The sequence below is a fragment of the Cyphomyrmex costatus genome, unplaced genomic scaffold (genome assembly GCF_001594065.2).
Source record: "Cyphomyrmex costatus isolate MS0001 unplaced genomic scaffold, Ccosl1.0 scaffold1053, whole genome shotgun sequence".
Lineage (NCBI taxonomy): Eukaryota > Metazoa > Arthropoda > Insecta > Hymenoptera > Formicidae > Cyphomyrmex > Cyphomyrmex costatus.
In genome coordinates, this window is record NW_017275012.1 from 655554 (window position 1) to 682788 (window position 27235).

At 33.2% G+C, this 27235-nt stretch overlaps 1 protein-coding gene across 1 annotated transcript in view; it reads left to right on the forward strand.

Annotated features, from left to right (window-relative positions):
- cpx (synaptic transmission protein complexin) overlaps nucleotides 1–27235 on the forward strand; it is a 123084-nt gene that overhangs the window by 26369 nt on the left and 69480 nt on the right. Inside the window, exon 2 of the mRNA XM_018540550.1 lies at nucleotides 7194–7294. Coding sequence (XP_018396052.1) covers nucleotides 7240–7294 — 55 coding nt within the window. The 5' untranslated portion in view covers nucleotides 7194–7239. The remainder of the gene's footprint in view (nucleotides 1–7193; nucleotides 7295–27235) is intronic.

Genomic DNA, 27235 nt, shown 5'->3' on the forward strand with positions numbered 1-27235 from the left:
TGAGACGCGATATTATAATATTGTAAGACACGTTATAAAACAGTAATAATGACTGCGTTAGCGACGTCATCGAGCCTGTCATTTGCAGGGTGAAAGCTTGGGAATAGTACTCGTTACAGGGTAGAAGCAATCTGCATTCGATTTTGTATTCTGTCGCTGTGGCTTGGAAACTGACGAGGCGGTCGTTGATATAGATTGCTTTCAAGGAGAATGAAAGATCACGTCATTAAAAGTCCTACCTGTGTTTTCGCTCCTTTCGCCTCGCCGACTTTGCTCGCTAAATATACGTCGTGCTTTTTCTTCCCTCGCGCGACGCAATTACAGAGAATGTTTCCACTGGCGAAAATGCAGCAGTCTTGAAGTTCTTTCGTGCAGTGTTCTTGACGCCGACGTCATTCACCACCAGCTTATTATATTTTACTACTGATTATAATTAAAGCGTCGCAAGATACGTGCTGTTTCCAGTGTAAACTTTAACGGTATTGTAAAATGTAAACTTCAACAAACATAAAAATTAGGTTACGCGAAATAAAATCGTTTTGTAAAATAATTATTAAGTAACAACATATATTTCCGCAATATAATATTGTTTCTCCTTTTGTGTCATTTTAAAAATAATCGAACTCAACCATTTTTCATTGTGCTATTTTTAAAAGTTAAATCAATTTTTAATTGAAAATTTCATTCCGCACAAGCGACCGAATGCTAAAGCTATCGATAAAAACTGCTTTAATATTGCGAAAATGCGCATTTGTAACCCAATAGAGACTCGTCCGTATTGCGAATCCTGGTAACACCGCTGATAAATTTTATTATCGTCGGCCACGCCGTTCGTTTCACACACGTTAGTGGTTTGCGCTTCGCGTTTTCGGATTACTTTCGCTTCGCTTTGTTCGATTTTCAAATACGCTTGAATTGACGCCAAAGCAATCACGTTGAATTTGCGCTACACAACAATCTTGTAATCTTGCACGGATTACGTATGACGCGTGGACAGGAGACATAGAATCGTATGTCTTTGTGGCAAATATCAGTGACGGTTAATGTTTACAGATAATTTGATGTGGATAAAAGAGAAAATAATATATACAGAAATTAATAAAAACGACTGCGAGCTGTCGATTGTACATTTCACTTTATGTGCACGATTGTCAATAGTGAAACAATCGACCATATTGAACGGGGAAATCTATTCTTGATGAAAGGTGTAAAGAAAGGTATGTATATTTATAGCGAGAAAAAGGGGGAGAGGAGGAAAAACACGAAGCAAAATATATCCTATTATAAAACGTTTATATCGTATACGAGTCGGAGCATTTGCTTTTCAATGGGCTCTTTAGTTTTCACAGTATTACTAAAAATAAGCTTGTTCTTTGTGTCAATAATTCAATTAAAAGATACTTCTGTATTTCATTGAGCGAAACGATCGGCGGTTATTTGAAAAGAATTGCGTGATTATTCGAATATGCGTTTTTATCGCTTTCCTATCAATGCATAAACTAGATTATCTCTTTCATTCCTCTCTTCCTTCCCTTCGTCCCTCTCGCTCTTTGTTCATGCTCCAGTTGAAAATTTATGCTAATTGAGGAAACACTCGTTTCATAATGGTCAGCAGTTTCCGGGGGATTTTTTGGTGTTTGCAGCATTACCTACATCAGTGAATTCATTTACTTTGGAAACTGCGAATAAAGTTAATGTATGTTGAGTTTGCTTCTCATAATTCAACTTCGCTTAATCACGTTCATTTTCATGCAATAATCATTGCGAGTTGCGACAGGTCAAACGTGCGCGATTATACGCACGATTTCACTAATAATCTAGAAAAAAAGAAATTGATTTAACGTTTCGTCGTGTTTGCATAAAAGGAGTCATACGGGCTATTACGGTATCTCTATTTTGTCTTTTACGACATTCAATTGAATTCCAGTTCGAGAAAAATTTAATTTTTCCCATGAGAGGGAAAGAGAAAAAGACGCAGGAACGTTCGCGCGGTGTAGAGGAATGTCTGAAAGAAGGAAAGAGAAAAATCGTGACGCGCGGTGAGCTGAATTGAAAATTCGACAGGGCGAATGACGTAAGTAGGTTTTCCGGTACAGTCGGCCGCACGCGTAAGATGCATAGGATGTGCCAGGCCGGAAATTCTGGCATCCTGGTGACTGGATGAACAACGTTAATAAGAAATGCTCTCTCGGGCAATGTGCGCCGTGAATGTACCGAGAAATTCAACGATGCAACTGTGTCCTTTACCATTCTATTCTCGCTGCCAGTTTGGGCTAATGTCGAGTCGCGCGCATTTCGGAGAAATGACATTCGCAGGCTGTCGCAATGTCGTTTTATTGTGGAATCGCTCTTATTCGCACGAGTATAAAATATTCCAGCTATTTTAAAATTCAATAAGTGAACTGGATAGAATTTTTTCTACGTTTTCCTCTCTACCCGTTTTTAATGCTTCCCGTCTGTCTTCAAATAAGGATATGGTATATCGGACGTAGCAGTCATGTCTAATGGAATGTTTTAGTAGATTTAATGTTCTAGTAAACTTAACGTTTGGTTTAATTTTATTTAAAAAATGCCCGATTGTTGTACGTTTAACTGTTAATTAATTTGAGCCTTAAATAATTTTTAATGAAAAATATTTAATTTTCCTATATTTGCTTTAATACGAAAAAACTGATTCATTAATAAAAAAAGTTGAAAAAGTCTAGACTCTTCCTTGGGGTAAATGAACTCTTTAAATTGAACTTTGCAGCATATGAAAAAATATCTGCGAATGTAATGAAGAAGAAGCACGTAGAGTTTTGTAAAACAAAAGTCCGTGCAGGATTATAAAATGTACCTTGCGCGAGTAAGTAAGATTAATATATAGCGAAGATAGAAAGCGCAATTGTTTTCACACGCATTGTGTACCGTTGTGAATACAAACACTCGCGCGTATTCCCTGATTACATAGAAATACAGAGGAGAATAAAATTTCTTAGCAGAATTTTCTTGCTGTTAACAACACTGCTCGACCTACATCCCGGTGATGGATCGATTGATTGCGCAGACAGATGATTCCTTTACATGACTTCTTACTTACGCGAGATGATGCGGCGTAATTTGATCGAGCATCGTACTTGAGCATTTGTGCGTGTAGTATCAGCTCCTAATGTCAACTTGATGAATTGAGTATCAGAGTTAATTTCTTTCTGGATTGCAAGTAATATTGCTACTCTCCTAAGATTTTCCGCGGGATATGACGCTCCATGAAACGTTATAGCGCTAAATTAAAATCCAGAGTAAATTGGCTGTTAAATTCCATCGATTACGGAGGCGTGATAATGTTTTATCACATTAAATGGATGAATAAACCCCCAATCTAAACAGATATATCTTTATCACGTGTGATCTCATGTTAATTTAAACACCGTTCATTGAATTATTTTAACAGTTTCTATCGATACTTACAAAATCCTCGTGGTTGGACGTGATATTCACGGACAGTTAGTTTTTATTAGCTATCAATCAACTCTTTTCGCATCATCCACGAGAACTGCGCCTGTTACCTATTATACTCTCCATTTCCTGCTAGCCACTAAAGCATGAAATCCTTTGAGCCTTCTGCATATTTTACCAATACCGCAGTCATGTACAAATCGCATTCATAGTAGCTGTCTTTTATGTAATCGAAAAGACGGAAGAGGTAATGATAGCAACAGACAAAAAATATAGTAGGTATTTGAAATTTCTAAATTTTTAGAAATTTAATATAATTACTATATTTTCCTATAATTTTTATATCACAGCAGAATAATTGTAAGATGAATTACAAAAATAATTTTTTCAATCTCAAGAAAAAAATAATTCTACAGTTTTTTTTGTTAATATTAAGTACAATTTATAAGAAATACCGATTTTTAAATGAGCTCTTACGTTTGAGAAAATTAGAATTAAAAGTTAAATATTATAATAAGGATAATGATATTAAGATAAATATGAGTTTTATATAAATAAACTCTCTCTCTCTCTCTTTCTTTCTTTCTATAATTGCAATTTAATAAATTTATCAATTATTTCATTATTTGTAATTATTATTGCGTTTACCAGTTTTGAGATGAAGTTGAAACATCGATCGAATTGAACATTTTGTCGCTTTCATTAAATAGATTACAGCAAGGGATCCTTGAGCTCCGTCCAGGTCGTCGCAGTCCTAACGAGGCATGCGCCTTTCTCTAAGATGAGAGATATAGGTACATGTAACCCTTTCCTCTGTGTTCCTCTCTCTAAGAGGCACTTCAGCAAGCTCCCGCTTTGACCCTTAATGACATAGCACGCGAAATTACATAGCGAAGCTATGTATGACGAAGATCTTGCATCTACCATAAGCTTTCTGACTCGCTTCTATATAAATTTGCAAAAATAAATTTTATTTTGATTAATTATCTACGTATATTTTCTTTCAAGTTTTTATATACTATTTATATATTTTGTACGTTATAATATTCATGTGAGCTGTATGATTTACTAAAGTATGTATGATTTACGAACAGTACATTTAATAATTAGTATAGCTTTGATCAATAAATTTTATTTATAATATATTATTTAAATCTTTACTAAAATTGTTACATAAGATAAACTATCGATGGAGAATACTTTTATAACAGAAAGCAGGGGTGCGTTACGCGTTACTAATAAGAAAAAGAGTACGTGCACGTGGGTATCAACCCTCTGTCACTCATCGTTAGGGCATAAATTGTCGCGTGTTGTTGGAAAATCACGGAGGTCGGTGGTTGGGAAACAGGCGCCGAGACGTCTCGACGCCGTTTCACTGGCGTCGTCTTCTCCAGGCTCCGGCTTTCTTCCTCCCTTTCCTCTTTTGTCTATCCCCTTATATTTCTCTATTGATCTCTTCTTTCATCTGATCGCTTTCCTTCCGTCATATTGTATTACATAATTATGTTACAAAATTACAAGGATATAACAATATGTATTTAGGATTGTGTGCCTCTTGTTTTCTATCTGACCCTTAAAGAACTGATTAGTATTTCAATAAACTGTTTAAGTACCATATACAGTAAATGATAATATTTCATCAATTACTGATGTAGCATCATCAGTTTAATTTATAGTTTATTAGAAGGCTATGTGAAGTTGGCCCCCCCACTATTGCAAATCTAAAAATGACCATTACCATTCGTTTGGTAGTCGCTTACTGACGTTTGGTAGTCCATTCCCGATGATTGGTAGTCGAAATTATAACCGGAAATGTCAAAAAAATGATATATACGTGTAAAGTTAGTCCCCCCATTTTTAAAACTCGGCTTTGCAGAATGCAAATGCAATAATGGTTGTAAGCATTTGTTTGGTGGTCGCTTACTGACGTTTGGTAGTCCATTCCGGACGTTTGGTAGTCAAAGATATAATGAGAAATGTCTAAAAAAGAAAAACGCGCCTGAAGTTAGGCCCCCTATTTCTAAAACTCGGCTTTGCAGACTGCAAATGCAATAATGGCTGTAAGCATTCGTTTGGTAGTCGCTTACTGACGTTTGATAGTCCATTCCCGATGATTGGTAGTCGAAATTATAGCCGGAAATATCAAAAAAAGGATATATGCGTGTGAAGTTAGCTTTTAGAAATGGGGGGGCTAACTTCATGCGCGTTCTTCTTTTTTTGACATTTCTCATTATATCTTTGACTATCAAACGTCCGGAATGGACTACCAAACACCACCAAACGACCACCAAACGAATGGTCATGGTCATTTTTAGATTTGCAATAGTGGGGGAGCCAACTTCACATAGCCTTATTAGAACATTAATCTCTCGGTTCTTTTTCGTAAGAAGCTATTTTTGTAAGTTTTGGAAAAACTTAATCAAAACAAGAATCTACATTTTCACCAGATTCAAGTATCATGATTGAACGTTTATTTAATGTACTGTCAAGTTTCGAAATATCAACATGATGGAACAGAAAGACTGCTTCCGATATTGTGCGCGACGTGTGATTATGACATAAGATTAAAATACTTCCGTCGGCGGGCATCAAAAGGGTGGCATCATCTCTTGGGAAGCACTATTTCATTTCAACGCTGTAGCACAAAGTTAGAGAAGAAAATATGTACACGTATTATAGGAGAATGTTACATTTTTCATAACCGTAACCACTACCTCGATGATTTAAATGGTAGATTACTACAGATTTTAAGTTTAAAAAATGCAAAGAGGTATCAGAGCATAATTTAAGTATAATAATTATTAAAAAATAAAATAAAATTATAAAAATAGAGATCTTATTCATTTTAATAAATTCCAATTATTGAGGGACAAGTGAGAGTGCAACGTTATTGATCACAAATTGTTTCTTATCAAATCCTTCATTCTTAACAAATATAACTAGATAATTTGGTTTGAGTTTTCTTCAGCTAATACATATTTAAACTCATCCATGTAAATCTTGTAAACAAGTCGCATCAAATTGATAGATTAGATGTTACAATATCTTACAAAATCAACAAAAAGCCTTCATAAAGAAAAAGTGGATCACTCGTTATCATATAAAAAAATGTTACAATCACACTATTGTTAAAATTACTATTGTTACAATCACATCATGTCTAAAATATTATTATGAAAATGTAATCTGAGATACCTGCTACAATTTTCATGTCGGACTTTCGACCCTCATTTTAATGTTGAGCAAAATAAATTATTTACAGAGGTAAATTCTTGGTTACTACGCTACTGGTAAATTAAAGAAATAGTATTAAAAGAAATATTAAAAGAAATGTATTAGTCATAAAAAAAAAATATGAAATGGAATTAAATTTAAGTAAGGTAAAAAAAAAACACGATTATAAGTAAAAGATTAAAAATAATCCAATTAATAAAGAAGGAAACATAATTCTCTCACTCCGAGAAAAATTTAATAACCAGTTATTTTATAAGCAATCATAAAAGAAAATTAAAACCAAAAATTACGCATTTATTAAATAAAGTCACTCTATACGAAGATTGCTTTTATAACAGATAAATTAATTGTATAGAAGAATAATACATATTATTGAAACTTTATTAGATATCTACAAGTAGATATCCCACAGAATAAAAAAGCATTAATAATTAATTAAAATAAATAATTAACGCATAAAACATGTAAAATTTCAATCAATAAATAAAAAACATCAAATAATTAGTTTAAATTTTTGTTTACAGGTTTCTGTGACTTTGATAGCGGTGTGAAAAACCACAAAGTAACAAAATGGCTGCGTTTGTGGCGAAGCAGATGGTCGGAAACAAGCTCAATGCGGTTAAAGGTAAGTGATTTAAAAAAATGTTTTTTTTTTTCGATTGTATCCAATTATATTTTCTCTTTCGACAGTTAATTAGCTAATTTTACTTTTCATCTCCGTGTTTCGAATTATTTCATGATATCTTTCATATCTATGTCAGCACGTTAAATATAAATAATGAGGAAAATAAACTGTGATCTTCAATGTGTTTGTGAAAATCTGAAAACGCGAATATCTCAGGCTAAACGTTTTATCGCGATCACGAACGCCGCTTTCACGATAAAATTCAATCGTAACTGTAAAAGGAAACGCTTTAAAGACTTCTTGGAATTCCTTTCTATCCACGCCAGTTTCAGCGAGACGTGACTCGCTGCAAATTTGTTTGCCGCCATCTTGGATAGACTCCGAGCGGAACATTATACCACTCGATTATTTTGACATGAAATATTCTATTTATTTTCCTTAAAAAAAAGATAGAAATTCAAACATTAAAATTATTGTATAAAAAGAGCTGTTTATTAATTTTATATCTACTTTAAATGAAAGTATTCACTTAAAAATAGGTAATCGAGTAGTTCGTAATCTTTAAGAATAAAAGTGCAATGTGTTGAACACGTTATGCCTAGCACATCGTGTATCAGCACGTTTTGCTTATGCAATTATCGTAAAACCGGATGGATCAGCATGCAACTGCTGTGGCAGTCCTTTGCAGCTATTATGGCCACGAGCATCTGCAGTAAAATTGCACTATCTTTGCATACGCGCATATAATCTTTGCCCTCGGAGTCTTGTTCGTGTTTATCGTTGTATTGGAGCTATTATGTTTCGGAAATTCTCTATACGATTAATTTTCCTGTTGCAACACGCTTAGAGCATTTTCAGCGAATGCATAATTAATACAAAGCCTTTCGAAATATATCACTTTTGGAAATCACACAAGTTCCATAGGAGATAATATGATGGCAAAAGAAGCAAAATTTCAATCAGAACACGGAATATACAGTATGTACATAATGTACAGATATTCGAGAGAGATACACAAATATTGTTTCTTTTTTTTCTTTCCCTGTAACACAATAAACAATATGTACATTTATTTACAACAACGATCAGAATAGAATCCAAATCTACGTTATCAATCCATCGACTGGCGATTACTTTTCGTTAATATGAAAATTAACGTTTTCAAATTTTGCAATTGCGATCAGAAATTGGTTGAAAATGATAGAGAGACACATACCCGTGGAGACGCCTAGTTCGTTCGTTCGCTTCTAGGATGTCGGCGGATTGAACGATGGCCGGCAATAAAACTTCTGTCATTAAGCGAAAGTTTCAGCTTTCGTGTGCGACGAAGCGGGGAAGCGTGTCGCGGGGAATCCATAATGGGAAAAGCGGGGAAATGGAGACCTTCCTCACAAATCGCGAACTCGACATCTACTTTGAATTCTTCGTCCATTTGAGAGATGGGGAGAGTAGAGTTTTATAAAATAGAATAGATGAATATGACGTATAGAGCAGTAAACTTTCTCTTTGTTATTTTGTACAATGTTTCGGGAAAACTTTCTCTTGTTCCTTTGAAATGCTTAACAAAATAGATAGGCGAACTGCAATATAAAAAAACTAACAAGAAATTTTAACATGTGCCGAAAATTATATATAAAATATGTACAAGAATTATGAACAAATATTAATCAAAATGTGAACGAACGCGACTGTGATTAAAAGGAGAAAGGAAAATTAGGACGAGTAGTAGTGGGAGAGAAGAATCGACAATCTGGACCTCAATTGCAGCAGCCAGGTTCAATGAAAACCCACGACGGTTTTGCAAACTGAGCCGCATTTAGAAGTTTGGGTCGCGTGAGTCGCATCTCGCTTCTCTTTCCTATCTCTGTCCTTTCCTCCGTAAAAGGAAACTCCAGTAGCTTTTTCGTTGCCTACGAAGGTTAATTGAAATCTCGCTAATCGATCGACCGCGACCTATGGTATCGAAACCTAACTACAATGGAGAGTCAAAGTAAAAAAGAGATAGATAGATGAATCATGAGACTTCTTAATAAAAACTTAGGATAAAATTAAACAAATAACTGTTTTTCACGCAACTGTTTTCGTTTCAAAGATTTATTGATTCAATTAATTTGCACACACAACTTTTCAACATTTCAACTTGAACAAATACTTAGTACGATAACGACACATATTATGGAACTTTAGCAAGTACCATTACTTAAATTAATGATGTTCATTATGGACATTACCATTTAATCAATAGACTAGACTATTCGACGTTATTGCGATATGACAGACAATTGCCTCAATTAATTATGCGCTTCGTGATTTATTCGAGGAGACAACACAGGTATTTCGACAAATCATCGTAATAGCACGGCTGTCTCTCATCTTTGACGTCAACAGAAATCCATTTTTGAAAATAATGCGATCGTTGAAAATGGAGACCGAGGAGACTTCGAGAAACAACATGTACAAATCATCGTGTTGTAATGTCGTAATACGGTAGAAATTTTCCGGGGATAATTTCGACCGCGCACAGCATACAGAGATCGTAATTTATGTCCCAAATACAATTACGCAGTTGCCTGAGATAATTAGCGTAATGATGTCACACACTCGCACGAGACAGGATACCTTAATTGCGGAACTTTCGCTCGTCGTTAACGATTTCCTCACGCGCGATATACTTGTTGCAATACAACGGTGATACAATTACTCCTGAGAGTCGGACCAGCATCGATTGTATCGAGCGATTTCACTAAGAGCCATTTCGTAAAGTTACGCATTGCAGAATCTTCAAATTGATTATTTGATTGAAATAAATGTGTTTAAAATTGAATTTTAAAACTGAACATTCTCGATATAGTTTTTTTTCATATATACACAATTTAAAAATATGTGTGTGTTTTTAGTAAATTTCAATTCAAGATTTATTTCTCTAGATATTTAAAATTGGAAAATTGCGGGAAATGTCGAACTGACATAAAGTAATTTGCATCGCAATATTTTCCACAATAACATCAGAATTTTAACTAACGTGTCAATATATAATACAAGTCAATTTAGTAATTAAATATTTGACGTTCCCGCATTTGCAAATTATTCGTTCAATGTAGAATATTATTGATAAAATGCGAAAGCAAATGCGCCGTCGATTAAATGAATAAATGTTTAAAGATTCGTTAGTTAATACGATTGAATTTCATTAAATGAAAAAATATCGCTCTCACGTATCTGCGTTTTATATGCCAGATAAATTAAAATTTTTTTTCGTGCGATACTGTTTAATATTAATAATGAAAAAGTTTTATTCGATAAAATTATAAACGAATCATCACTGTTTCAAGCTGTCCAACAATGCATCTACTTTAATTGAAGTCTCGTTTTGTAATATTCGACTAACGATTTGTCATATGATAGGGGAACGAAAACGAGGAACGTATGGCGGCGCAATCTGTCGGAGAAACGAGCAAAAAAGCTCGATATATTTCGTGCTTGCGTTTTTGCGGTTGGACGTACCGCCGATCGATCGTTCTAGTTTTGGCTCGTTAAAAAACCTCATAGGGGATTTTATAAGAAATAACTTCGTTACGTCGAGCAGAAGGAAAAATGGAAAATTTGGACGCGAGAACAATGACGCGAGATTCTTTAATTTTCAGCTGCTTAATCGAGAAATTCTTGTTACTCGATGATTGGTAGTTAAAAAAAGAATCTATAATAAGAGTCGCGTCACTTTTAAGACATTCTATTAATTTTCATTGAATGATCTATCCCTCAATATGATATAAACATCGATTACTAATGCTAAAAATATGGAGATGGAATTCTCATATTGCGAACTTTTTATCGGACGCGTACATTACGAGGAAGTTCTGTCTGAAACATCGCTTTTTCCGTGCGCGTATTGAAATTTTCGCCGCCATCGCCGCGGCCGAGTTATGTGTATTTCTATGCGAGTCGATTTATAGCGATTTCGTATTACATACGGTCGCTACGTTTAGCGATATTTAATTAAATCCCGTCTGGTAGGCGGAAACTTCTGTCGATAGTTCGAAACAGTTTGCAACCACTCTTACCACGGCCATCGGCCACGGCTCACGACGTGAATGGTCACGTGAGCACAACAACCGTTATTTAGAAAGCCGATCAGAATGTCCAGATAATGTGTGATTCGTTTTTGCACACAACGGGAAAAATTCATATTCAACAAAAATATGAAACATGTCGGGTTGTTTGAATAGGGAGTTGGGCGAAGGAAGATATATGTTTCAGCAAATGAAACAATAATATTGTAACTTCATATTGCTTACGTGTATAAAATTGGTTATTTATTAACAATAATCAAACATGAAAAATATAAGAGCCAGAATTTTGTATACGTCAAAGGTAAGGCATCGATCAGCAAAGTTGCTATTACATATTGAAAAAAAAAGATTGACTGAATATGACGCAGCCTTCTTAATTGGCTGCAACAGGCGATTTTTGATTGCAGCAGTCAATTTTTAGTTGTAGCAGCCATTGCGGATAGCTAACGTGACCAAAAATTTGCTGTCGCAACCAAAAATGGGATGCTGCAGCCAATTAAAAATGCTATGTCATCTAAATTACTGCAGCAATCAATCTTTTTTTTCAGTATAATGATATGTAACTGAAAAAACGCTGTTGTTTCAACAACATTTTTAAATTGAAAATAATCTTATCGATTTAATAATAGTAGTATTAATGAAACAAATAAAATTTTATCAAAACACAAAAGCATGTGAGTATTTGTTTTATTAATGGTGAATTATTGAATTAACAAAATTATACTTTCGATTAAGATAATATTGTTAATGCGTTATTTTTTTTAATATAGTAAAAATATTTTAATTATCACGTAAATATATAAAGCGAATTACGGAACAAATAATTAAAATAATAAAAAAGAATAAATTCTTACAATATAAAACGATTTTATAATGATTGTGATATTTCTTCACAAAAATTTTTCTACGGATTGTAACAATAAAGGTTTTTCTTTATCTGCGTAGTAATATACTTTTTTATGACGCGCTATCTCGTTATGCGTTCAACAGTGTAGCTAGTCATTGCCGCGATGCGACGAGTATTTTCCTCCACCTTTTACATAATTTCATTAGAAGGGTCGAGTTCGTTTCATAAGCGTAGCAAAAATGCGAACAAGGAAAGAAATGTAAGGAATATGATAGGCTTGGAAATTTAATCAACTTTTTCTCTTTTTCTATCTCTCTATTCGCTGATAATACGTTTCCTCTTTCTTTTTCTCCCTCTCATCTGTCTTCCGACATTATTTTATATATTATTTCTACTATCTATAATCTAAAATAATAAAAATTCTTTCCTTCATTAAGAAAACATTATTTTAAAGTTAATAGACGATAAAAATATAGTAACTACTTGGATCTCTATCTAAATAATTTCAAAGATACTATGTTCACAATATGTTACATAAAAATTACAAATTATTTAAATTTTATATATACAGACTTTTAAAGCTATATATCGATATCGCTGATATATATTATTTGCTGAAGGTAATTTATAAAAAGTTTTTATATTTATTATTACTTTCCACAATTTTGAGCAAGATATATGCTGGGAGCTATCTGTTCTTATGGCATGATAGTATTATGACTATTATGACATATGGCTTGAAATAAGATAATTTATTTTAAAATCTCCTGTAATAGTAGAATTCAGATATATCTCGTATATTGACACCTTTTGTTTGAATAATCTAAAAAAGACAATGGTAGTCTGACGAGTTTGAGTAAAGAATGTAAAAGACTATCTCATTTTAGCAAAATGAATCGTAATAATGACATATTGGCAGTTTAAGTCAGCTAGATTTATATACGAAATGTAACCGTATTTGCAAATGTCGCATCGAACTCTAATAATTTCGTTCCTCCTCGTTTAATTCGAGATATGTACTTGTCTATAATATTTCAACTTTGAAAGTTTAAGCGGATGAATCACGCATAATTTCCAGAACTGTTATTCTGGACTATAAGCAAGAACAATTTTCTCTACGATCTACTTGCAAATCGTACTTGAAGCTTCTGTTTATGTAAGAATTATTTCTCTGTTTGATACTTCTCAAATATATGCTAAATGCTGGTTGCAACTTAGTTTCTCAGTCATTTCTCCTTATTCCGCAAGCTGTGCAAGGTTTGTGAGACTTTCTAGACGAAGCTATACATTCTGAGAATAAGAACAAAGAAAAAAGAGGAAGAGAGAGAGAAAGAGAAAGCAGTAAAATCGACGACTACGGAAGTGAACGAAGAGAACGATGAGAATATCAAAGTCGAGAGAGAACTGGTGAGAAGTTTACGGAGGTGGTCTCCGCTGTAGGATTTTCCTCGATCAAACGTCGTTGATCCCATGAGTTTACCGTGCGACCATCGCAGATAACTAATACCAAGATAATAGAACCCCTCGATTTTGGACGAACTTTAGTTAATTAATATAACTCGTCAGTCAGCGATAAAATTAAGTAAAATTTGGAGACATGGAAAAAGAGATTCGATATAAGTTTAAAAAATTTCAAAAAATAGAAGAAAAAACTTATGAAAATAGTCTCTTTTTTTTTACTTAAAAACATTATTTTCATTCTGATCCTAGAAAAATATTTAAAAAAATGTCCGCCTATATCAGTGACCACTTCAGCTAATCATCCTGCACAGTCAGTACAATGGAAACATGGCGAGACAGCTGTCGGATCGTCGGTAAACGAAAATATTGGACGATACCATCATGACCGCCACCGCGATTATGCTAATTGCAGTAGCAGCGATCACTCTGCGTGACAGCGATGGTGAATCGATCGATCGTTCCGGTGCGGCTAGGTAGTATTAATTAATTGGATGCCACTAATTCGGTCAGATCATTTGCATGGCACGATATAATTGCAGGCGCGAGAGCAATAAAATACGGAATTTAGACGACACGTTCAGTCTAGTGTTAGTACATTCATGAATGTCTGATGCGTTCTATATTCATTTTGGTTAAACAATGTTTGAGTTCAGTTCTGACTTTAAGACTTAAGAACGTATGTTCTTCTATATTTTGACGCACAATTAATTAGGTATGTGATTTTACTGTCTCATACTTTTCGTAAAAACTGAAAGAAATATCATGAAATACCTGTTCGATCGTGACCATATTGAATGGAACTGATTATACATACTCATTTCAAAACTATTATTTATAATTGATCTTAATATATTAAAATCTTTCTACATATTTCTTTATTTTTAAAATATTTTATTTACTATACTATTTATAAGTAATAATTGAGTAAATTATGTCTCTAAAGTGATCTATACGTTTATTAATAAGTCATGTTAATTAAAAATTTAGATTTTATTTTATTAATTTTTTACACTCAATTAACGTAATTAATATCTTTCAAAATTTTTTCTTATAAAAACAGGATTTATATTTTGCAAATAAAATAATTTTCGGAACGCAGTGAGGAGTTTTCGTACAAGCGAACGATATTCAAAGGGCTATAAGAACTTAATCGATGCATAAACTGCTTTAGGCCACAGCCACATACCGCACTGGTTTACTTGACAAGTCAACCGGAAGTTCCTTTTGACCCGATGGGTTGGCAGGGTGAACCTACGAGGTCCTGCATATACGATCCGAATTTCCAGCTCAAGTACCATCCTAATGGTGTGATTAATGAATCTATTGTTCAAATATCTAATATATACATATTAAATATCATATTATATATTTTTTAAATAAAAAATTATCATGTTATTCAAAAATTATTTTATTTGTAATTTAATAAAAGATGGAACGATAATACATATAATGTAAGGGATAATATATCCTTTTCAGTCTTCATTACGCAGGTTCTTGTTCCTTCTTCATTTTGAAATTGTTAATAAAATATTTTGTACAGCAACGTATCTCGATTTACCAAACGATTTATAATTTACACATCTCTCTCATCCAAGAATTTAATTTATTATTGTGCATAATTTCGATATTTAATGCACCACATAAATTCACGAATTGATGAGTTACGATATTCGATTAATTTTGAAATAATTAATCATTTTCACCGTGTCGCGATATTAAGGCATCACGGCCGCGAGGCCATTATCTCGATTCCCGACGTGGCATTTCTCACACTTCGGCATCGCTGGCGCGCAATTTTCAGCTCTAAACGAAGCTCCCTCCCGCGTGCCATTCCCAGCCTTTCTTGGCCATTTTCTCCACCCTCCTGTTCTTATCCGTGCGCGTGCTATATTAAGGATTCCACGACGATAGTGGTTGTGGATGACGATAGGTTTCTCTCTCTCTCTCTTCTCCTCACTCTCCTCTACCCTCCTACCAGTGACTCGAAATGCAGCAGCGATGCCGTTAAATGAGCATTCAACGCATTCAATTCCGCCATTTTGCCCCCTTTCGACGTCTTCCGCCACTCGGAAAAATGTCAGCTGATGTGCATGACGCTTTATTAAGTTTGAATTGCAGCATGGAATAGAATTTCATCGTCGCCGCCGCAACCGCTCGTCGAACGAATTAGAAAAGCCGTTTCTTGAACGATGGCGGAAGTGGATGAGAAGAGTGGAAAGTCGAAAAAAAAAAAAAAAAAAAAAAAAAAAAAAAAAAAAAAAAAAAAAAAAAAAAAAAAAAAAAAAAAAAAAGAAAAAGAACCGGCTGAGAACCATGCCTATCTTGAATCGCTATCTCGCAAATTGCTTCTGGTCCTTCCAGAGACATCCGTCTTCGGCCGGGAACAATTCTGACTGCGCTTACGTACCTTAATTTTTTATACGAAAGGATCTTCGATAGAACGAACCTTTTGTCGACTACTTCCCACAGATCCGACCTAGAATTTTTATTTTTTACGTTTGTCATGACGGATGTTATCAGTTTGCAAAGCTTCGTTGATATTAACCGCTTATATACGATACAATATATATATATAATAATTTATAAAATAATCTACTTAATACACGATAAAAGATTGTATTTAATGTGTCTACTATTCATTAAAAAAATGATCAAAGAAGAAAGATATTAATCTTGTTTGTATTCATTCAGAACAGATGAAAATGTGGATAGAAAGATTAAGGCACGTGTCGAACGTAGGTTTTATGCTTTTACTGGTGACAGCAAATGTTAGAAAAAGCGAAAAAGAATGTCGCATATACATGATGAGATTTTAACGGCTTCTCTCGACGCCATTAGCGTCGCTGACTAGCACTTTTATTGCTGGTATTAAACGTATGACGTAAAAATTATACTATAATAATCGTTTTTTTTGCTCTTTCAGAAGTTTTATTAATCCCTTATAAGCTGCCATACGTTTAAATGAACAACAGAGTCGCATCGTAAAAATGGCAATTGTATTGGTTTAGAGTAAGACTTGAATAAATTGCCGTTATATTACGCAAAAACTGAACAAGAATAGCTTGTTTATAAGCATATTACGAGATGCTTTTAATCCTTGATGCACGCTGTTTCTTTACGTTTTCATTCGCGCAATACACAATAATTCATGAACCTCTTAAAGCAATAAAAAGTTACATGTGACAATTCATATTAGAGTGATATTACACGCTTCGATGATATAAAATTTCTGCTTGTATAAAAATCTTGGCTACGATGTCTTTTATTATTTCATTAGATTTAGTGAACACGCGAAATCGAAGCTGCGCTTCTTACCTGACCTTTTGGCCATCGTTACATTAATAATGCGAAGGATCGCGAGGCCGCGCCTTTATTCCTCGCCCGACTGTTTTCTAACACATCCTTTGAATGTTTCAATATTTCAAAAAAGTTCTCTCACTGCGAGAAACAATAGCCTCTATTATCCTGTATTATGGATTGCCGGCTACAACTTCGTGCGAGGTTTCAACTTCCATCGAATTTCTGCAACTTTGCCATTTCCGTCGTACAGTTCGTTTATATTTTGCAAACTTTCTTCTTTCCAGTTTCTCGTTTTTCATGTAACAATTGCTGGCCATTATATCATCTATAAAGTCCGTGCGAATACACTTTATATTAAGATACGTAATAATTTATTTTTGAGCAAAAAAAAAGACCCAGGAAACAATCATTGAAACGTTGAAGATTTCATATATTAAGTATTTTTAGATAAATTTTGTAATTTTTAGTAAAATTAACGATAGAATTCTAACAATTATAATTTAAAATAAGACTCTAAACAATAGAATTTGATTAATCTTTATGTGCCATGTAATATCCACAAAGAACATTTGAAGGATTGAAAAGACCATATGATTAAATATAATAAAAAATGATAAAAAACCATAACAGAAGATATAATTATTAAATTTTTTAATTTTATATATATATATATATAAATTTTTATTTTATACGATAATAATGTTCGACATGCATTCGTTTTTACGTTTATCTTTTTCTTTCGGATTATAGCAAGCACGATTAGAAAGAGCGAGTCTTTATCTTTATGTAACAAAAACACAATGCCGTAATCAAGTGGCAACCACAGGAGGACACATTGCGCCCAGAATTACTCTACGTTATTCGCAAGCATGCATTGCGCGCCGCTACTAATTGCGAAGTCGCCCGACGAAGATATTTTCGCAGAATTGGCGTCCTGCATCACGCTGACGCTACGTTCGTCCTAATTGAAATAATTGCCGCGCTTACGAGACAGGACTCTTGAGGTTCATGAACATTCTCTACCAACCACATATATTATATATATTATAGATGTATATATACAATAAATATTTATATGTTCCTAAAAAGATTATGATTTACAAATTAACTACACACACAGTTGCTGTAAATAATAATAAAAAATAGAATTATAAGTAAAATTTATATAAATTGCTCCTTATTACTTCTTACTTTCTGTTATCATTTTTTTTTAATAATGGTCGCTTGGAAAAATATACATGTGTGTATTCATGGATGAAAATTAATCATGGAAATTGCACGCAAGAATGCGCCGTCATTAGTAGCTTTCGGAATGATGGGAGAATTAATTACAAATAGCCGGTAGGAACGTAAAACTATTCGGACGGAATATTCTAATTTGACGTAATTAATGAAATTTGATCATCCCCGACGTTCTCGTTGTTGACGAGAGAGCACTTTATGATTTCGGACAATTGCGTATCGTATGCTATCAGGCTTGTAATTACCGAGAAACTATGTTTTACACGCTGTTTATATTCAGATGTAAACTGCGCAATCCTTGCTTGATACGCCTTGAAAGCATAGCGAAGACATTTTGATATATGACTGATTATTGAATAAAATCCAGACTTATGTAAACTAGTATTAATCACTAATAGTTATTGCTCAACTAGTCAAATTATGTTCAGTTATTGATCATTTTCGCTCAATTAATTCTTCGTCACCGTTGTGCGGACATTTTATAGATTCTCCTCTATTAAATCTTGTAGACACCTCCGGAAGCATAACTAGTAACGACGGCGGAGGGAAAAACGTACAGCTTTGACTTCCTCTCGTGACAGGTCGGTTAATCAAGTCCTGTCTTTCAAAACCATCACTTCAACGATGAAATATTAGTTGGCTTCATCGACTATGACCGAGAGCGGGTTTTTAAGAATGTCGGACCTACGTAAAGATAGTCAGGAAAGGAGGTAGGGTAATCGATGTAAAAATAATATGACGGAATAATGCGATAATAACGAAGATAATATCGTTGCTCATCATTTATTTCAATCTTGGATTAACTTTTTTATTATCAGAATAACGCAAGTAAAAAAGATGAAAATGAAAACCAATAAGGTAGATACAGAGAGATAGAGAGGATGGAAAGAAGGGAATGAATTTTCCACTTATTATAATAGTTGTTGCAAGAAGAAATTACAAAAAATATGGAAATATGAAGAATATATAGAAATTATACTGTTAATAGATAAACATAGAATGCAATCTTCGACGAAATAATGACAGTTTGTGGAAATTGTCAGAATGTGGCTCAATCGAGCGAGTTTCAATTTGCCAAACTCTGATTGAATCTTGAAATAACGAGAATTGGAAAGTCATCGCTTGAAAAATGATCGTTTTCCGATATACTAAACATGAAAGTATCGAAAATAATAACGAAAAGCAAATGTCATATTGTATGTGTTAGGAAAGCACTTTTTCATAAGAGAGAGAAAAATTAAAGTGTTTTTATTAATTCCTTCTATTCTCCAACCCCGTAACTCATACTTAAAAATTAATTTTTTCAGAAATTGTTTATGTACATTTGTGAATAAAATATTAAAATATAAACTTATTAAAAAAAAGTTTTTAAGAACATTGATAGATTAATTATTACGAGAAATAATATAAAGAGTAAAATATTTTGCTTAAAAAGTATTATTTAGATACGGAAATAACATCTGTTGAAAACTACAATTCAAAGTGGAAAAAAGAATACTACTAATTTTCAAATTTTCATGTTTAAAATTTTAACAAAATGTGAGAAAATTTTATTCTACATTTTTTATTTATCTTTTTATACAGAATTACTCAATTCTTCTCGAAGTACTATTTAAGAAAAAGGAGGCGAACTTTTAACTTACAAAATATTTTAATGTGGAATTTGGTCTCATCATGAAGATAGAGGGCGAAAGTTTGTCCGGAAATGCCATGCGGTATTCTGATTTCGAGTCAGCGAGCGAGAACGGCTACCAAGTCGGAAATACAGTCGGTTTAACGCGCCTATATTTATAGCGCGCGCGTATAGCTAGCGGTATAATGGATAGCGTTAACAGACCGCGCGAGCTATTGATTTCGGATTGTGGTCGGGCGCTGGTGGCTTTTGTTGCGAAGATTATAGTGCGCACACCGCTGGCCACCTCGTCGCCCTTCTCTTCTCTCCTTTCCACCCTTCGACCTTTCAAACCTATCTATATCTATCTACTTGTCTACTTGCATCCCTATTTGCTTCCACCATGTGATTAACACGACGATTACAATTGCCTCGTGTAAATTAATTCTTATTTTTCTTTATATCATTATACAAAACTTTTTTAGAAATTTTATGAAAGGCCCTTGTCAAAAGATTGTTATAAGATCAACATTTAGAATGTACATCTATAAATCTTTTTTAAAAAAAGATACTATAGAGACATTCAAAGACACAAAGTGTTAGAATTGCAATTAAAGAAATGCAATTTTAGATCTATAGGGTATATATAATGCTCTGTAAATTTAATGCTGAAAGCTTCTCGTTAATTGCATCTGCAGGAAACGATTTTCATTGTACTGCATCTCTCGAACCACTGCAAAACCACGAGATAGCTTCGGTATTTCTCAAATCGATTCATTCTCTTTCTATAAAGTGTCTGCACAATGATCGAATGTGAAGGACGATTGTAATTGGGCTGGTGTAAACTCAGACAGCTTTCCCTTCTCTCAGCAGTAAACTTTTCCCTTCCCAAATGATTGGCGGCAGGCTTACACACCGCTGTCGTTCGTGCTGGCAAACTTTGCTCGGAAATAGCCACTTCCGGGACACTTTCGAAAGTGTCCACGAGGAAAACGAGTCTCTCGGTTCCAATGGTCGATAAAGATAAGACGTTCTTCTTCGTTTTGAAATTTAAATATATTAAACGTAACAAAATTATAATTTGTATCTTACCATACATAAAATCGCAATTTATTTATCTGTTTCATATTGTGAGAATAATAACGAATTAAAAAAAATCGTTAAAAATTTGACAAGTATTTTTTAATCGATTTAAAAAGATGTTATTATACGTACAATTCTTATTATTAATTGTATTTTTAAATGACACTGTCCACATAACAAATACCATCGACATAATTTAAGATTATTTTGATTATCACATGAGAGTGCAAAAATCGCAATTGCTCGCCCCAAAGCACGAATCGCAGCCATGAGTAAGTTTATCGCCTAATGCATTTTACATTTCGCGCGCGTCGATGATCGATCGTCGAATGTCGTTCCTTCCGGTGGGTAGATACGCGGGTTAGTCCCGCGGGAATGTCGAGGCTTCCCTAGGATGATTGATCGGCTTGACTTGAATTATTCGGATCGGATGTATCAATTGTCGAATAAAATTATACCAGATGGAATGATCGACCAGCGCATCGGTCTCTCTAATTAATTCCATTCGACAATCATGTTTCATATGATTAGATCGGATACCGCACACAGTGAGCTTTAATTCTAGATATCTAGATATCTAGAGAGAGAGAGAGGGGGGGGGGAGAGAGAGAACGCTATATTATCTGTACTCTATATAGATCTCCCAGAGCTATTTAATTAAAATTTCCTAGGATAATGTTTACAAAATTTTTAAAAAGCATTTTAATTTATTGGTTTTTAAAATATATCGGAGATCATATAGTAGATAATGAGAAAAATTTAATTTTCATGAAAGTTAAGTAATAATTTAAATAAAATAAATATATGCGTATATACACTTCTTTCCCAAGTTAATATTAGGACACTTTGAGTTAATTTAAATTTAAACAGCTAATTTAAACTTAAGTTTCCAGGTATTTCTTTTTTTTTATTTTTGTGACGTCTTTCCCGTGTTAGAAATATCTGAGATAGTTAGTTGAGCAATACGGTCGTAGGATATAGTCTATAAATGGAAGTCCTACGATGGAATAGGGTATATAAATTTGCGTTCAGCTTGTTCATTACACGACTGTTTTATCGAGTTGCTGTCATGTACAGGTACACGTATAGACGCGACCGATAAATCTTGCGTCTCGGCGAGTAGGCTATAAAGATTTTTCTCTACATGCTCCGTGCTGAAAAGCTGAAACGAATAGAGCGGAAATGCGTGATTAATTTACGATCACGATCAGATTGCGATCTCTTCTTTCGCTTGATTGGAGTTAAGATATCGTTGCGCTCGAATCGCGAAACTACTATATGATAGAATATAAATAATTCCTATACACACTTTAAATGTAATCGTGAATAATACAATTGCAAAATTGAAAATAGCATAACATTTTAAAGAATTATATACTTATTAAACATATCAAACAATTAAGATTTCTGTCCAGGAATGGGACTTTTTTAAAATTATAGTAACTACCATATGGATATTACTTTCAAACTGTTCTTAAAAAGAGCTCGTTAAAAGTTATCTGTTATTTCTCACGACCTCATTCGAACGATTTTAACGATGTGCATTCGCAAGCTAAAATATCGCTGAGACAACTGCTAGCAAATCGATCTTATGCCGTGACTTTCAAGTTCCGGCACCGGTTATCCACAGAAAACTCGTGCCGTGAGTCTTTACCAGCTACTTCCCATCGTTTTCAATAAAAGATACAGTTCGTTTATCGGAATATTTCCTTTCGTCTCTTACTTCTGTCTGCAGTTATGAACGAGAACGTGAATATCCATAACGAAACTAATGTCTAGAGTTTAGAAATTTGTGCATGATGCAAAATTTCTAGAGTAACAAAATTTATGAAGGAAGAGAGATATTCTGTTTACAGATTTACCTTCAAACATAATATGTGAATTTTTCAAATTTTACTACTTATTTCTAAAATAAGTTTATTGATTTTTATAAAATGACAAAAACTCTGAGTATAATATTAATAAGGTACGAGTAACCGCATATAAAAAGCCAACGCAAGATCTATTAGCGAAAACACTCATTACAGTCTTGTGTTCTTTAATAATAATAATAATAATAATAATAATAATAAATGTGCTAGATTAAAGAACATGAAACTATAACGAAAGTTTTCGCTAATCTGGTAGATTTATTATTATTAAAGAACATGAAACTATATGAAGTGTTTTCACTAATAGAGTTTGCGGTTCACATGTTCATCTTGTCTTATTATGTGTGTGTTACTTATTTATTTTTCTTCGAAGTTTCCTAACTTCTTATGGTCTAATGTTGTGGCTTATCTATGAGATATATGTAATATATAATATATGTTTAAATTCCGATGGCTAAAAAATTAGGATAGAAACGTCATAAAATGCAGTTGTAGACAGGCTAGAGTGCTAGACTAAGCAGATAATTGCGAACTTCTAGTAAGAAATCCTGTGGAGGAAACGTATAGAAGAAACGTTCTCTTGAGATCGTTCGCTAAGTAGTCGAGAGGCTTACGTTGGAAATTCCGTAATGGTTCTTCAGGTAGAACATGAGTATCCTCAAGGAATATCCGAACTATGATAGTAGCCGAAGTGGAAGACCCCCTTTTGTCGAGTTAGAAAGACCACCGAGAGACTGGATCATAGCAATAATATAAGGTACCCAAACTTCAAACACAAAATATCCAATAGTTTCTTCAAGATTTGTTGCTTGTTTACACACACATAAATGTCATAAACCGCAAATGTAAGAAAAGTTGATTAAATAATATGAAAATTAATATAGAAGATTTTTTTCTCATAATTTTTCCGAAACAAAATACAAAATTTTCTATTTAAATAAAATTATTGTAACTACATTAAACAGATATTAATAATTAATCAATTGATCAATATTTATATTCTCTCTTTCTCTTTATTTATATTATCTTGTTTAATTATCAAATTAAAATTTTATACATTTAAATTATTTGTTATTTATTGAATGGGTTTTTAGGTTGACGTATATATTTTTAAGTAACCCATATAAACATTTAAAATTTTATTTTTATTAGCTATCAATTTTGAACTAAAATTTACTTGCAATCTGTTATATTAATATAATATTAATAATATTGCTTATGTAATCTTAAAATTTTTCATTCACTGAGATTTTTATAGTTGGGTTTATGAACATCCTACATATCTACTATCTAAAAATAGTATCTTTTTTAAAGCCCTCGACCTCAATAGCTGTAATAGAATAACCGGCGTAAGCGCTTTTTCCTGTCGCCATGTTTTGAGTGTCATACGAAAGAGAACAATGTATATTGTGATAAAAATTGTAAAAATTTTATTTTCAAAAGGATTTAACATTCGTGATTTATATTTTTTAAAGAGATTTTTTTTTAATGTATTCTGAATATTTTATTATTTTATTGGAGGTGTTTATTAGAGGTATTTTAAAAATAGGATATTTAGGACGCGTTGGAATATTTCATGAGAAATACATATTTCTACATACATATATGCATATTTGTTTATTAAAGAATTCGTTTTTTTTTATACGAAAATCATAACAATAGAAATTGTTATTTTGAGAAAAAAACGGAGATAATCTCCGACAAACGCCAGGTTTGCGGAATAAGAAAGTAATGCAAAGTTGCTAAAATGGTACTATAAAAGCGCTGTACTCCGTGTTATTCGCTTACCGTATACTTACCCTGCAAGTTCACCTCCCGGAATTAACTAAAAGAAAGCATAATAAAGACGAGCTATGATAGCACTTAACAGAGATACTGAGCACCCCCGTAAATTGTGATAAAGTCCAGCTCTACCTTCTATCCCTATTTGCCTTTAGTAGACCACACTCAACGACCCTCGTGCGAGCGCGCGAGCAATTTCGGCGCGTTTCATGTGGAATTTCGGCCGGCAATATTATCTTAAACGAGAATCTTTGTGACCTCAATAATGCTAGAGAAGAAAGCCTTACGTAACGAGGAAAACATATGAATCGCATCTTTTATTAATTCGATTTGCAGATAAATCGAGTGCTTTAGTACAAAATTATACAATATATAGAGTGTTAAAAAAAGGACTTTGAAAAAACAAGCAATATTTTCTAATGCTAATCAAAATTTAAAAAAATTGTTTATACAGATTCAGAGTTTCAATTTTTTTTAGCTCCAAGCAAGAAAAATATATTTTTAACGAATTCTAATTCAATTTCAAAATATAAAATATCATGGCTTCGAATTAAAATAAACATGATTTACAATTGTTTATTTATTACAATTTTTTAATATAAAAATCCAGCGCCAATAAGATTTATTTAAACTTATTGCAAGGATTAATTTAATAGAAAACGTGCTTTCAGTTAAATTAGCTGAACTCGTTTTATTTTGTATCTTATGAGGTACTGATTAAAAGGAGGATGTTAAAAAGATGCCGATTTTTGTAAAAGAAATAGAATTTTTTTATAGGTTTTGACCTTCTGAATACGATAATGTTAATAAAAAGTGCGGGATCAATAGGGAACACCTTGAAAAGCAAGAATATTGAAATTTGTTTAAATATATCGTGTTCATGTTTAATTTTCAAGGATTTTCCTATCGATCCCATACTTTTTATTAACATTATCGTATTCAGAAGGTCAAAATCTATAAAAAATGCTATTCTTTTTACTCTGTTAAGAAAAAGTCCTATTTTTGCCCACAAAGGTGTAAGTAAAAGGAATTCCTTCTCCTTTCAATAAGCATAATCATAAAAAATGAACAGATATTGTAGCATTCTGTAGCACCGTTTGAAAGTTGCAATTTTGGGTCTATTTGAATTGAAAACAACTCTTATCTACAGTATTTTGTTTTTTAATTGTATAGATATTTATTGCCATATATGAATCCATACATAATAATATCAGACATTTATACTAATGGAATAACCGTTGACACATATACACACATACCGATACATATAGAATTACACTACCACTGTGTTCCTTCCGTACATATAATATATTGAGACATAAATTCGATAATGGATATGGTCATATACAACAATATAATACAGTATAATATAGTTAAAAAAAATTAATTATGTATTGTAAATAAAGGTATACTTCTTTTAGTACGGTTATATTTAAAATAACAAAATTTCGAACGGCGCTAAGCAAAAGCTCGCTTCTTATGATTGTGTCTACAGAGATTTTCTGGATTAACATCTTATTTAATTACAAAATATCACAGTTTCAGCTAATTTGACGGTTAAATACATTTTTCCATATAATTAATGTATAGGATCTTTTAAAAATAATTTTTTTTATCTCTCTCTCTCTCTCTCTCTCTCTCTCTCTGAAACATTTTTTATTATATATTATTCATTTCTGTAGACAGATTGAAATCAAACAACAGGAGATTATTTGGTATTTATATTTATCTAAAGCCTTTAATTAGTTCAACACCAGCTCGTTATCTGTTATTAGTTTAGAAATATGAACAATTCATCACTTTACTTCTTTTTCCCCTGTTACGTAATGTAAAAAAATATTCGCATACTCTTGTAATATAAGAACTCACGTTAATAGGGAAATTCTATCAAGCAACACCGACACAAGAGTTACGTGTTTCTGTCGAGGCGAGGATTAAAAGTCGAATACAGGATTGTGGAAGTTTAACGGCGTCGTCGACACGCCGCAATGAAAAGTTAGAGGCGGCTGGTATCAGGTTGCGCGTAGTGGTTGCCCGAATTTGCGAGCAGGTTTCTTGCTCTCTCGGAATACGAAACTTTACAGACAGCGGATAACGACAACCAGACTTCGCTCCCGGAAAGGTTATCTGCTGTCTTCCGCGATATTTCGCTCGACCTGAATCGCGGATATTCTCGATATAAAGTGATTCGGAAGATATTTTATCGTGGCTATCAGTTTATATTACAAACAGGTGAAACTTTTTACTCAGTTCATTGAAAAAAGAAGAGAACGTAACAGATAGTGGAATTTGGAAAAATAACCGTTTTACATGAATTGCAAGATCATCGGGTTCAAGGATTCATGGAGATAATTTCCATTTTCGAAGAAGAACATTGATAGTTCTGTCTTTATCGACAAAATTTCATAGAACGTAGCTCGTATCAGTCTCATCACTCGAAACGATATTTACTGATAGCAGGAAGACTATGTGAAAACGAAAACTATTTCTGTGTCAGAGCGATAGTAATGTGTCGTATAAAAATAGAACGAGTTTTCTACAAGTATATATAAAAGAATAAAAAATGTACCTATATTAAAGCATATATTTTTTTAATAGAGAAATAGAAAAGGAAATGAACGTTTATGCTTAGATAATATAGCAGTAATAGTATCTTACGTATAGCTTTATTAC